We start from the raw sequence: 14145 nt of genomic DNA on the forward strand, positions 1-14145 counted from the left end.
TGCACTCTTTTATTTTCTCACATAAAAAACCAAGGATTAGCATCAAATACCTTCACCTCCCCACCTCAGCAGGATGGGGAATCCCCAACATAGAAACATACTACAACGCCAACCAAATACGCCATATAATCCCATATATACTTGAAGACGAGACAAAACAATGGGTACACCTGGAGAGGGACTCAATTGAAAATATCTGCACCACAGCATACCCTTTCCTCCCAAACAAACTAAGGAAGATTCCCAGAACACTCAACAGATACACACAAACCATGTTCAAAGCATGGAAAGCAGAAACTAGTAAACTATCTCCAACCCCATCCCCATTAATTCCCCTGGCTTACCATCCTTTGTTCCATCATGCAGCACAAAACCTCCAGATGAAAACCTGGCGAACCAAAGGTTTACATCGTTTAATGGACTTCTATCAAGACAACAAACCTTTGTCAACACAAGAAATACAGGACAAACTAGAAGACATCCCAATGCCCTGGTTAGCACAACATCAACTACATGCCTTTCTAAATAACCCAACAGTAAAATCGGCAGCAACTAGACCCCTGACAACTTTCGAAAGCCTCCTCCAAATGTTAAAAGGACATGGAAAAGGGATGGTATCTGCAATATACAAAATACTACTCCAAAATCCCACAGACCCCTTGGACAACCTAAAAAGACAATGGGAGGATGACATAGGATATGAAATCAACCCTACCCAATGGACTAGAATGTGGTCGAAACCCCCTTCAAATCTATATCAATGAAAAGAAAAGAACTCTCGTTGAAACTAACTTACAGATGGTACCTGACTCCAAGGAAACTAGCACTAATACGTTCAGGAACCTCATGAAATGTTGGAGAGGATGCACCTCCATAGGCACATATCTCCACGTGGTGGGAGTGCCCTAAAATCCAATCATTCTGGATGACATTCATGCAAGAAATCTGTAAGATAACTAAGCAAGTGCTAGATATTACCCCAGAATTGGTTTTACTAAATATCTTTCAAGATAACAACGCTCACTCAGATCACAAAGAACTTATAATCCACCTATTGTCAGCAACTAGAAACATCATAGCCAGGCACTGGAGGGACATGTCAGGGGTAAGCATGGTTCAATGGTACCAAGTTGTATGGGAAACGGCCCTACTAGAAAAACTAACCAGTAAGCTGAAACTGACACGGGGACAAACAGAAGAAGACACCTTCACCCCAGTATGGTTCCCCTTCATCACATATACAGCCCAACAAGACAACGACAAAAACGTACCGTCGGCATACAAATCAATATGGCTAACCTAATCAAAACATCCTCCCTCCCCACTCACACAAGGAACTAAAGATCATCACAGCCAACCACAAATGATCAATCACATCCTAAGATGAATCCCGACCTCTCTCACCAACAGAGAAGCACGAATAAACAACAGAGAACCTGCACAAACTACGCTGACGCCGAACCCCTACACATATCAAGATAAACAGAAACATTGACAATCCACCACACCCAACTCCCCATCCCACCCACCTCTTTCCCCCCTTCCTCATAATGTCTCAACAAGTAAAATTGATGTGTAAAAATGATGCATGAGACACTGCACTACCTTTGTAACCCAAGAAAATCCTTAATAAAATAATTATTAAAAAAGAAAGAAAGAAGAATGCAATCCAACAAAGTTTTTTTAGTTACCCGTATTCTATCAAACGTTATAGCCAAATAACCAGAAAAAGGAAGCACAACTTGCTTAGGTTGACTTTTCTCAGTGTGTTATGTGATTGTTATCAAGTTGGAAGCCGCCCAGAGTGGCTGGGACAACCAAGCCAGATTGCCAGGGTATAAATAAAAATTATTATTATATCTGCAATGGTACCTTGATTTAAGAACTGTTCTGTTCCGGAAATGATAAAGTTTGTAAACCGAGGTACCACTGTATTATTATTACCTGAGATTCAATAAGCCTAGCTCTTCTCTGGGATGAATTTTGTTTGGCCCAGTCATGGCATCCCCTCCATCTCCAATGTCAGTCGTCTCTTTGGTCAACCCAAGACTGACAGGAGCAAAAACAAAAACAGAAAACCTGAAGCCACTTATCTTTCCTAACAATTCTCAAGCTGACATTTGAGATGGCCTGGGCAGTTCAGACCAGCTCAATCGTGGTAGAAAAAGGAATAATTTGAGGAAGATTGTTCAAAGAAAAAAATGTAATTTACTGTTTATTGTGGGGGTGTTAGGTTCCCAGGTGTTATAGGGGGTGCTGGAGAGCTCTGCACCATATCTGCACATGTGCAGGAAACGCTTTGCGCATGCGTGAGCGATTTGGCGCTTCTGCTCATGCGTGAGCGGTGAGACCCGGAAGCAACCCTTTCCGGTACTTCCAGGTTGCCGCGGGGCACAACCTGAAAAAAAGGAACATGAAGCGGACGTAACATGAGGTATGACTGTAGAGGTATTTTTCGAATTTCCAGGCACATATGACGATATGATGAATACCAAGAGAGGCCACGATCCCACGAATCTCCTCCATAACCTCCTTATGCAGATCTCTCTGGTCAGGATCCAGCAATGCCCACTCCTCGTCCGTGAAACGAACAGCAACATCTTCAAAGCACACTGGACCCTAAAAGAAAAAGGGAAAGAAGAGTAGGAAAGAAGGAAGGGAATAAAGAAGGAAAGAATAAGAAAGAGGGAGAGAAGACAGAAAGGGAGAAAGGAGGAAGGAAGGAAAGAAAGAAAGAAAGGGAAGCGGGGGGGGGGGTCGCCGCCTTGATTCGGCGCCAGAGAAGAGCGGGAATGGACCCAGGGGCAAAAAGCATTTCCTGCGCAGCGTGAGGCAGCGGGTGTCGGTTTTAGGAGAGGTGCGTAAAGCCACCTCACAGTTATGCGTTTGCGGGGAGGGTGCTGAGCCGCGGCAGGAGGAGGAGGAGGCGGCTTGCTGGGTCAGCAAGTCCTGAGCCTCTGGGATGCAGCAGTAGCACTTTGAAACCACCTCCTCCTGCCGTGGCTCGGGGCGCTCCACGCGGCACTGCTGGGTGCTTTGTCGGTGCTTCAGCAGCAGCAGCCAGTTCCAGGTGGCGAGCCACGGCAGGAGGAGGAGGATTCAAAGTGCTACAGAGCACTGCTGCATCCCAGAGGCTCGGGACTCTCCATGCGGCGCTGCCGGGCGCTGACCCGGCAAGTCGCCTCCTCCTCCTGCCGCAGCTCAGCACCCAGAACTGGCTGTTGCTGTTGCTGCTGCTGAAGCGCCGACAAGGCGCTCTGCCCCATTTGCACATAACAAAAAATGTATTTTGGCGCCAGTGAGCAACATGGCTGGTTTGGGAGAAGAAGTGTGAGTAGGCGAGGCTGGGAGCTGAGGGCCCCGGGTCCGGTCAGCTGGCCCCGGAGGGTCCCCTATGTACCGTAGGGTAGCACTTTGAAACCACCTCCTGCTGCCGTGGCCCGGGGCGCTCCACGCAGGGCTGCTCCGGCCACCTTTCTAACTGTTTCTAACAGGGCTGCTCTTTTTTTGCGGCTCAGGGTATGGCTTATTTTCGTGAGCGAGCGAGGGCGAGTGAGAGGAGAGGAGGGCAGGGTGGCCTTGCCTGGCTGCCCGCCGGCCCACGGGTGGCGAAAAGAAGCATGGCAGGCACCGCACTGCCAGAGGCTGGGGAGAAACTTTCCATCGCCTTCGCCCTCCCCTGTTGAGTCAGACGCGCCACCTCAACCCAAGGAGGGACAGAGGGAGGCGCTGCTCAAAGGTGCCCTTCCTCCCCCCATTCACCTCCGCCGGCCTCCACCCTCGCTTCCCCGATGCGCCCTGCCACCCTCAGCCAGCGCCGAGGCGCTATACCGGGGAGGAGAGGCTCCTTCCCCGCCCTGGCCTGGCTTGTCTGGAAACGGCACCGGGGGGGGAGCGTAGGGGGGGGAGAAAAAGTAAGCAGCATCCTCCTCCTCGCGCTTTAGCGCAACCGCAGCGAGGCGCTTGTCCGGCCGGGAGCAGCGGTTGGCGGCCGCAGGTAAACGGTAGGCAGAGGGGTGGAGGGAGGGGAGAGGGCGTGCATGTGTGTGCGTCCAGTCTCTGCGTCCAATCCTTGTGTCCGTGGGGCACGTGCGCAGTAGCGCAGACACAGGGACACAATAATAACAATAATAATAATAATTTATTATTTATACCCCGCCCATCTGGCCGGGTTCCCCCAGCCACTCTGGGCGGCTAGGACTGGACGCAGAGACACAAGCATTCCAGTTTGCCTGGACTTTATTATATAGGATTATTATTATTATTATTATTATTATTATTATTATTATTATTATTTTATTACACAAGCATTCCAGTTTGCCTGATGGATGGATCCACTTTCTCCCCTCCTCATGAGCTGTTCTGGGGGTTCCCTCCCAATGCCTTAGAGTCAAATTCAAGGGGTTCATGGGGGTATGGCGAGAGGGAGGAATGGGGGGCAGCCCCCATTTTGCAGCGGCTGGTGCTAATTAGGTGAATCCAGGCCACTTTTTGTCCTCATTTGTCCTCTGCTTAGAAACCAAATTTAGCATTCAGTGCTCAATCTACAAATAAAATACGGTAAGCCTATTTTGGATGGCCATCTGTCTTGGATGATCTAGCAGAGATTCCTGCAATGCAGGGGGTCTCCTGGCTCTTGGGGACAAGCAGGGAGGGTGGCTTCTGACAAAAGGAGAGGGAGCCACCGGTGGCTCCTCCTTATCCTGACTCACCCGTGCCTCTTGACCTCCCTCCTCCCACTTGCCTCCATCCTCTTCTGCCTCTGATTCTGGACTGCATTCTGCCACAGAGTCTCCCAGTTCACTAAGCCCTGTTAGCCCTTCAGCTTCTGACACCTCCTCTTCCCAGGCTTCTCCCTCTTCCCCCTCTGACCACCCATCCTTCTTCTACCTCCACTTCTTGGGCTCTGAGCCATCTTCCCTTCTTGGTTCCCCGGCTGCATCCTCCCACCATTCCTCTGTGCCCAACCAGTCCATGACATTGCTCCAAACCCCCGGCCCCTGTCCCCACAAGGCAGCTTCCCCTGACCTGATCTGGTTCCACAGCTGCTGCTTCCCTTCTGCCCCCATGAATAGACGGATCATGAGGTCTTGCCGGCATCATTCTGTCACCTGCAAGAGAAAAAAGGTAAACAGGTTGCCAGGAGTGCCTGCTTCTCTCACAGGTGAAACAGGGCATCTCTAACTACAGATGGGCCTTTGAGAAAGCCTTACCTGCTGAGAACATTTAGACGTTTGTGCCCATTTCATATGTTTGCTGTGCAGAAATACATCTCCCCTCCCCTGGACCCTTGTTCCCAATTGTCTCCCTCCAAAACAACATGAAAAGAACCATCAGATGAGTTGGGAAAAGAACAGAATGAGGCCAAATGGAGAAAAACCACCTTCCTCCTAACCTACTGAGAGCGTTTGGAAGTTTGTGCCCATTTCATATGTTTGTTGTGCAGAAATACATCTCCCCTCCTCTGGACCCTTGTTCCCAACTGTTTCCCCCCCAAACAAGATGAAAAGAACCCTCAGATGATTTGGAGCTCCAACAGAATGAGACCAAACAGAGAATAACCACCTTCCTCCTTACCCAGCGGCCTCTCTCTGGTGTCCAACGGAGGCCTCTCTGCCTCACAGGAATCCAGCTCCATTTCTGCAAAATGGTCCTTTCCCTGAAAAAGAAACAAGGATTCAAAAGAGAGAATGGTGAAGAATATTAGAAAGAGAATGTCAAAGACTTCAAGGGTGAGAGATCTCATTCCATGGATGCTTTCCCAGAAAACGGATGGGCCATCAGTTGACCATTATGGGATATTCTCTGTCCTGTTTTGAGCCTTTGGGGAGTATCCAGAGGAAAGTCTCTCTCACCTGCTTTCTCTCCTCTGCCTGACTCAGGAGGAAACCTTCGGCCACGGCCACGGCCTGGGAACTGGTCTCTGCTCCGCATTCTCTCACCCAGCTCTCCATCTCCGGGGGAAGGACAGCCAGGAACTGAACCACCAAAAACAGGGCTTTCCTTCCTAAAAAAGCTAAACATCACTTTCCTCCTCCCTAAAGAAGCTCAACAACTTTTACGTGAACCCCCAAAAAACAGGGCTTTCCTTCCTAAAAAAAAGTTCAACAACTTTGACCTGAACCCCCCCAAAAGGGGATAGATCACTGCCAGTTTTTAACTCTGTGAGTAGATTGCAGTCTCCTGGAAGTTGGCCACCCCTGCTCTAAGAGATCGGAAGGAACCCTTTTAGTCTTCTGCCAATTTCTGTCTGTTGTAATGAAAAAGTCTAGGAAATCCTACAAAGGAAATACATTGTTCTGTTACAGAATTTGTAGGACATGGGTGGGGGTGGGGAAATGGTTCCTTGAGCAAGCATGGATGAGTCTTGCTTGGAACCAGGGCTGGATTGCACCGGATCCCAGACCATGAGCTCTCTTTTTGAAAAGAAAGAGAAGGAGGAAGAAGAGAAGAAATAAGTCTCTAGCGTTCTAGCAATTAACCTGGTTTCTGCTGCCTTCAACCTGGTTTCTGCTGCCTTCCAGTAAATGCATGAAGTCAGAACTGACTGACAAGGGAATCATTTGTATCTTGTGAAAAATGGATGCTTGGCTCTAGTGGGGGTCCTCACCCGGGGGTCCTAAGGAGGTAGCTCCCCACCCCCACCCACCCCTGCTTCTGTCTCCTTTCATTGCACTTGGACTCTCTGCCGCTCTCAAGACAGACTCCTTAATGGCTTAATACAGAACTATTGATGCCAAGGTCCCTGGAGGCTCAGTGAGTAGCAGCGCCCATTTCTGCCTGGTTTTCCAGCAACAATCCCTTTGGGACAGAGAGGATGTGGTCCTGGGATGCCATGCTCTGGGTGCGAGGGGATTGCTGCAGTGGCCTCCGTGTGGAGCTGCCCTTGGAGATGATTGGGAAACTGGTTTGCAATGCAGCAGCCAGACTATGTGCTGGGATCCCTCTCTTTATTCCTGGCCTTTCTCTCCCACCTTTCCTTCCTTCCTCCACGTGGTTTTTTTTTGGGGGGGGGGCTAGCCCACCTCCTCGAGCAGCTTTGGAAAACCATTTGCACATGTTTCCTCTGTTGTGCAATGACGCTGAGTGATGTCACACAGAGTTAAAACTCCTAGGGACTCCTTTGTTTGAAGAAGAGAGATTTCGTGGGAGTTTGGGATCCTCTGATCTCCAGGAAGGAGAGCGTTGCAGACCTCGCCCTGACCTGGCTTTGCCCCCCCCCCCGCACGAGCAGATAAGGCCCCCCAGGCACCCTCCCCTGCTGCAGCCCTGGGACCCCCACCGTCTCCCCACTCGGGGGGGGGGGAGAGGAGACTCACCAGATCCCAGGAGGGGACAGCGATGCAGCCCTTGCAGGAGAGACACCAAAGCAACACTCCCCCCCTTCCTTGCAGGAAAGGACTGGAGAGGGAGGGGCCTTGGCTCTGGAGGACCTGGCCCCCCTCTTGCTTCCTGTCCTCTCTAGGAAGGGAGCTCGGTTCCCTTTAACCCCTGTCGTTTCCCCCCCTGTCCTCTCTAGGAAGGGAGCTCGGTTCCCTGGCCCCTCCTTGCTTCCTGTCCTCTCTAGGAAGGGAGCTCGGTTCCCTTTAACCCTTGCAAAGCCGAGCTCGCCGAGCTTAGCCCTCTCTCGCTTGGCAGAACCTCGGCTTTTTATTATTATTATTTTATTTAGGGGTCAGCTGCCCCCCTGGCTACGCCAATGCCCAGATATCCTTTTTCTTCGTTGGACTCTGAGCATCTCCCTCTGTTGTCCGGAAATCAGAGGAACAGCTTGCAGGGAAAAGCGCTTTGCAGGAGGCAAGGAACCTCCTTCTCGAATTCAGGAGTGGAGAGAGAGGAGGGTATCCTGGGGTCATCTAGTCCAACCCCCTACACAGCAGGAATCTCAGTTCAAGCATCCATGGCAGATGGCCGTCCGATCTCTGCTTAGAAACCTCCAAGGAAGGAGAGTCCACCGCCTCCCAAGGGAGACCTTTCCCCTGCCAAACTGCTCTTAGATGTCCCTCAAGGCAGCGGGTCCTGAGTTCTAGCACTGCTGAAACCATTGCACTGGCTACCAAGGAGGAACCAAGCAAAGTTCATAAAAAATACATCCTATTCTCATCATGAATGAGTAATAGTTTCTTATGCACCCTTTTTATGCTACCGTAATCAGGGCCGTCTTAAGCATATCAGGCGCCGTGGTGCGAAGATCCCTCCGGCGCCCCCCTTAGAGAGCAGTGTGGGATTTCTAAGAGGTCAAAACCACACATTCTGGAACAAAACTAATCACAATCTCTGTAGGTTCATATATGCATTTATTACATAACATATGTGAACCCCTTCCACACAAATCATGTTTGAGCACTAACAATTATCTTCCTATGTACATGATCAGAAGAAGAAAAGACAGAGGAGGCTTCACCATGAGCCCACCTGAGACAGGGCACTTCAGCAGGAGGTGACAGATCTGTGTCCTAATGAAATTTACCTTCTTCCTCTCATCCTGATTGGTGCACAATGTCAGGCGGAGCCTGGAAGGAACAGCACCCGAGGGAAGGGAAGTAGTGGAAGGGAGAGAGTAGAGGGGGAACCCTGTTGAACCGAGAAGAGCATTATTCAGCAGCATTGGGCAAACAAATCTTACAGGAAAACTGAGAAGAGTTTTAAACAATGAGTAGAAAATATGAAATGGGCAGTAGCATTTAAGACAATATTGAGAGGCTTAAGAGAAGATGCCAGGTAAGAATGGTACCATGACTGTCACAAGTGAACTGACCCTGTACATATGACTAAGAAGGTCTACTGAATCACAGGAAAAGATTAATCTGTTTAGACAAGGTTTAGTAGAATGTTGACCAAAGAAAACAGAATATAAAAGCCAGAGGAAACCCTGTTCCTGCATCACTTCGGTGTGGGACCTATTGTATGAACAAAGCACTTACGAAAATAATTATATTCAGCGCTTTTCTTCTAGAAAAAAGGTGCTGGTACTGCAAACCCTTGAGTATCCCCAGAAAAAAAGCACTGATTATATTCCCAGTCATCTTCAGCCAGACAGGTATGGCTATGGAGGAAATGAACACTGGATTTCTATCTAAAGATGCACATCAGAGCTCTCAAAAATATATGAGCTCTCTCCGCATGCTGTTTTAAAATCTAAGGTTTAGTTATAGCTATTCAAGAAGGCCAAATGCCTATTGGTCATGATTTGATCACCCCTGACAGTCCTTAAGGAAGAAATAAATAAAGCCCAAACACTTGGGGAACTATTATTGATTGACTAAATACCAATTTATCTTATTTTGTATTTTTCATTCTGTGTCACCAAAATGATAGCAATCTCTGTCAAACAATCTCTGTAGAGAAGTGCTTCTCTTATTTTGTTAGCAACTGATGTACACTCATCATGGAAAGCAATTGTATTCAATCACATCTCCCAAAGAGTGATATGACTATGACACACAATGTGTTGGCTATCAACTCACATTTTACTAATTCTAGTAAGATATATAGTTTCAAGGAAGGTGTTATGAGGTCACACTGTGTTGTGTAACAGAGGCAGCATCATTCAGATCATGCCAGTTTTCCTTGATGCAACTGATGCTTTGGTACAAGGACCTACTTTAGTGGAAACACTAGAAAAGAGCAACCACATTGTCATACATATGAGGAAGTGAAATTAAAAACAGCATAGAAACAAGCAGAATTATTGGAGGTATCCACATCAAAGGATCTTGCTAACCTCAAAAGAATTCCTGTTCATCCTTCAACCAATTGTTCTGATAATAATTTTCCATAAGAAGGAAGGAGGTTCATGAACAAATTTGTTAGAAATCCAGCATCTCAGCTTCAAACTTCAATGTGTGCTCTGATTTGCTTGCATAAATTCCATAGAAGCAGGCTTTGTCATTGATTCTGATGTCAGAAATGGTTCTGCTATACAATAGGAAGGGACATGGATCGGGGCGTACCCAGGATCCAAACGGGGGGGGGGGGGCGACAACTGATTATTTGCCATCGCCCTACCTAATTACTGGCTTTTGTTGGTGGTTATAAGTGTCGGAGTGTGTGTTTTTGTAGGTTGTAAGCCACCTTGAATTCATTTGGGGAGTGAAAGACAAGATGCATGTTTTGGTAAGAATTACCTTTTGGTAAGAATTGTCTTTGAATTTATATGGACAGATTTTTGCCAATCGAAGATTGCCTAATGTCAGGTGGTGACAAGGAAATTGGGAGGATTTATTTGAAAATATGGTCCTCAAAAATCTGCTGTTTGAATGTAAAACATAGATCCTCCCCCCTCTCCAAAACACATACTTCGGTAATAAACCCTCTCCGTCTGCAACAGCAACCTGCCGTTCTTTCTACCTGTTAAATGAAATGCCAACAAAGCCAGTTGCCTCACCGGGCGCTATCATTCGCACCTGCGCAGGGGTGGCCTGACACGACTCCGTGCCCCAGGGGTACAAAGGACCGCTTCCACACGTGTCTCGCCCAGAGCCTTTTAAAAGCAAAACGGGGCTCGGCGCCACGTTCGCATCACATGCGGCGCCAGAGCAGGGTCGCCGCCTCCGCCCACAGGCTCCATTCCTCGCAGTTCAAAGCCTGTGTCACAGCCGGGCGGAGGCCGGGCCTACAACGCCCCCCCCCCCAGCCTTCGACCCCCGAAGGGAAGCGGCCTCCTCCACCCGCCCAGCGGAATCTCTCCCTCCTGTGTGGCTGCTCTGGGGCCGCCTCTGCCCTTCCCGCGGGGGCCCCAGCCGGGCTCCCGCCGCTTGACGAGTTGCCGTTGGACCGGCTGCCTGGCCGTGCGGTCCTTCCTCCCCCCCCCCACGGCTCCCTCACCTCGAGCCCCACGGGCTCGCGCTCAGCCCCGGCCAGATGGCTCTTTGCGGTGGTCCAGGCGGAGTCGAGGCGGTGCTGGGGGCGCGCGCTGCGCCGCCCCAGGCTGTCCGCTGATGCCGCCGAAAACGTCGCCGGCGCAGCGGGAGAGAAGGAAGCAGAGGAAAAAAAAATCTCCCGCCGCTGAGCTGGACTCCGCCCCTTCCTTTCATGCTGCCCAAGCAGCTGAGGGCTCCCTGCGCCCCCGGTGGCAGCTTCAGGCACTGCAGGGCTCTTTCCGAGATCTGATCAGCTCCGAGTCTCGGCTCTTCCATGGAGTCCCAGACGGCTCCAGCTCAGCCCGGACTCCCAACCAGGCGCCCTCCGGAGCTTGGCGCCCTGGTGCATTACGCCACCCAGCCCTGCCTTAGAGCCGGCCCTGACCGTAATATACCAAAGTAGGGACCCAGGTGGCGCTGTGGGTTAAACCACAGAGTCTAGGGCTTGCCGATCAGAAGGTCGGCGGTTCGGATCTCTGCAATGGGGTGAGCTCCCGTTGCTTGGTCCCATGTCCTGCCAACCTAGCAGTTCGAAAGCACATCAAAGTGCAAGTAGATAAATAGCGCAAGTAGATAAACCACTGGCAATAATCTTTGAAAATTCCTGGAGAACAGGCGAAGTTCCAGCAGACTGGAGGAGGGCAAATGTTGTCCCTATTCTCAAAAAAGGGGAAATAGAGGACCCAAACAATTACCGCCCAGTCAGCCTGACATCAATACCAGGAAAGATTCTAGAGCAGATCATTAAGCAAACAGTCTGTGAGCACCTAGAAAGGAACGCTGTGATCACTAAAAGTCAGCATGGGTTTCTGAAAAATAAGTCATGTCAGACTAATCTGATCTCATTTTTTGACAGAATTACAAGCCTGGTAGATGAAGGGAACGCTGTGGATGTAGCCTATCTTGATTTCAGCAAGGCCTTTGACAAGGTGCCCCATGATATTCTTGTAAAGAAGCTGGTAAAATGCGGGCTAGACAATGCTACTATTCAGTGGATTTGTAACTGGCTGACTGACCGGAGCCAAAGGGTGCTCATCAATGGCTCCTTCTCATCCTGGAGAGTAGTGACTAGTGGGGTGCCACAGGGTTCCATAGCTGCCAAGTTTTCCCTTTTCTCGCGAGGAAGCCTATTCAGCATAAGGGAAAATCCCTTAAAAAAAGGGATAACTTGGCAGCTATGCAGGGTTCTGTCTTGGGCCCAGTCTTATTCAACATCTTTATCAATGACTTGGATGATGGGCTTGAGGGCATCCTGAGCAAGTTTGCAGATGACACCAAATTGGGAGGGGTGGCTAATACCCCAGAGGACATAGCACTCTTCAAAATGACCTTAACAGATTAGACAACTGGGCCAAAGCAAACAAGATGAATTGTAACAAGGAGAAATGTAAAATACTACACTTGGGCAAAAAAAAAAATGAAAGGCACAAATACAGGATGGGAGACACCTGGCTTGAGAGCAGTACATGTGAACAGGGCCGGCTCTACGGCCAGGCTGGGTGGCGCTGGGCGCCATGGCGGCAGCCCCGGCCCGCCCGCTGGCTGCTCCACCACGCAGCAGCGCCATCGGCAGCAGCGCTGCGCGGTAAGCCCGCCCGTCGCGCAGCAGTGCTGGCGGCGGCCGCGCTGCGCTGAGCCCAACCATCCACCGGTCCGCCTGTCTGTCGCGCTGGAAAACGGGGCGGCGGAGGGATCCGTCGCACCACGGCGCCAGGGCGCCAAAGGTGCTTAAGACGGCCCTGCATGTGAAAAGGATCTAGGAGTCTTGGTAGACTACAAACTTGACATGAGTCAACAGTGTGATGCAGCAGCTAAAAAGCCAATGCAATTCTGGGCTGTATCAATAGGAGTATAGCATCTAGATCTAGGGAAGTAATAGTACCACTGTATTCTGCTCTGGTCAGACCTCACCTGGAGTACTGTGTCCAGTTCTGGGCACCACAGTTCAAGAAGGATACTGACAAGCTGGAACGTGTCCAGAAGAGGGCAACCAAAATGGTCAAAGGCCTGGAAACGATGCCTTATGAGGAACGGCTTAGGGAGCTGGGTATGTTTAGCCTGGAGAATAGAAGGTTAAGGGGTGATATGATAGCCATGTTCAAATATATAAAAGGATGTCATATAGAGGAGGGAGAAAGGTTGTTTTCTGCTGCTCCAGAGAAGCGGACACGGAGCAATGGATCCAAACTACAAGAAAGAAGATTCCACCTAAACATTAGGAAGAACTTCCTGACAGTAAGAGCTGTTCGGCAGTGGAATTTGCTACCAAGGAGTGTGGTGGACTCTCCTTCTTTGCAGGTCTTTAAGCAGAGGCTTGACGGCCATCTGTCAGGATTGCTTTGATGGTGTTTCCTGCTTGGCAAGGGGTTGGACTGGATGGCCCTTGTGGTCTCTTCCAACTCTATGATTCTATGATTCTAGGGTCCACTACGCCGGGAAGGTAAACGGTGTTTCCATGTGCTGCTCTGGTTCACCAGAAGCAGCTTTCTCATGCTGGCCACATGACCTGGAAGCTGTTTGTGGACAAACGCTGGCTCCCTCGGCCTACAGAGCGAGATGAACGCCGCAACCCCAGAGTCGGACATGACTGGACCTGATGGTCAGGGGCCCCTTTACCTTTTAATACACAAAAGTATGCCATTTCCCTTTCCATAAATGCTTAATTGCTAATTCAATGGACTGAAAATGTATGGTTGCTTTCATTATGTTTAGGGAAGCTTTTAATATTTGATGGACTATTGGATTTTAATATTTTGTTGGAAGCCGCCCAGAGTGGCTTGGGTAACGCAGCCAGATGTGCGGGTATAAATAAAAAAATATTATTAATTAAATTGATCAGGTGAGTGTTCTCCTTTCGGAAGAGGCATGTGGAATCTCCACGGTTGCTAATAGCATAACGTTGAAAGGCTAGTGAAATATGGGGAGCCCTTGAGCATCTGCTTGGCATGCAGAATGTCCCAGGGTCAACCCCTGACATCTCCTGCAAGGGCTGAAGGAAATCCCTGCCTGAAACTCTGGGGAGCTGCTGCCAGTCAGTGTAGACCAGGTGTCCTCAAACTATATCTCACGGGCTGAATCCAGCCTGCCAGGGTCGTGAATCTGGCCTGCACGGCAATTTAAGAATCTGCCAAGTGTCTGAGGATGAAGGCATCTTGCCATCTGTTCAGTCAGTCCCTGCGCTACGCTGAAGGAAAGGCCAGGGCGTTTTGTCCGGGCGTGGGGAAGTGTTGTCTTTTGGCTTGAAGAGGGAAGTTAAGCTTGGCAGAGGAAAGCCGACTTGGGT

The 14145-nt window shown here is 49.7% G+C and overlaps 2 protein-coding genes across 12 annotated transcripts in view; both read right to left on the reverse strand.

The window, feature by feature from the left end:
- Positions 1-7381, reverse strand: part of LOC132592032 (uncharacterized) — a 124205-nt gene extending 116824 nt beyond the window's left edge. The window contains exon 1 of the mRNA XM_088668866.1: positions 7320-7381. The gene's annotated coding sequence lies outside the window, so the exon portion shown is untranslated. The remainder of the gene's footprint in view (positions 1-7319) is intronic.
- LOC132592023 (uncharacterized) overlaps positions 1-14145 on the reverse strand; it is an 88213-nt gene that overhangs the window by 14178 nt on the left and 59890 nt on the right. Inside the window, exons 1-5 of one of the 11 annotated variants that reach the window (XM_088668848.1) lie at positions 7320-7434; positions 5856-6278; positions 5566-5659; positions 5029-5111; positions 2493-2619 (exon numbers count right to left, since the gene is read on the reverse strand). In XM_088668848.1, the coding sequence (XP_088524974.1) occupies positions 2493-2619; positions 5029-5111; positions 5566-5659; positions 5856-5954 (403 nt within the window). In that variant the 5' untranslated portion in view covers positions 5955-6278; positions 7320-7434. Of the gene's footprint in view, positions 1-2492; positions 2620-5028; positions 5112-5565; positions 5660-5855; positions 7219-7319; positions 7448-10827; positions 12047-12350; positions 12358-14145 lie in introns of those variants that run through there. The other 10 variants (XM_088668849.1, XM_060273945.2, XM_060273944.2 and 7 more) reach the window with 10 other exon arrangements.

Source organism: Zootoca vivipara, chromosome 4 (genome assembly GCF_965207765.1).
Source record: "Zootoca vivipara chromosome 4, rZooViv2.hap1.1, whole genome shotgun sequence".
NCBI lineage: Eukaryota > Metazoa > Chordata > Lepidosauria > Squamata > Lacertidae > Zootoca > Zootoca vivipara.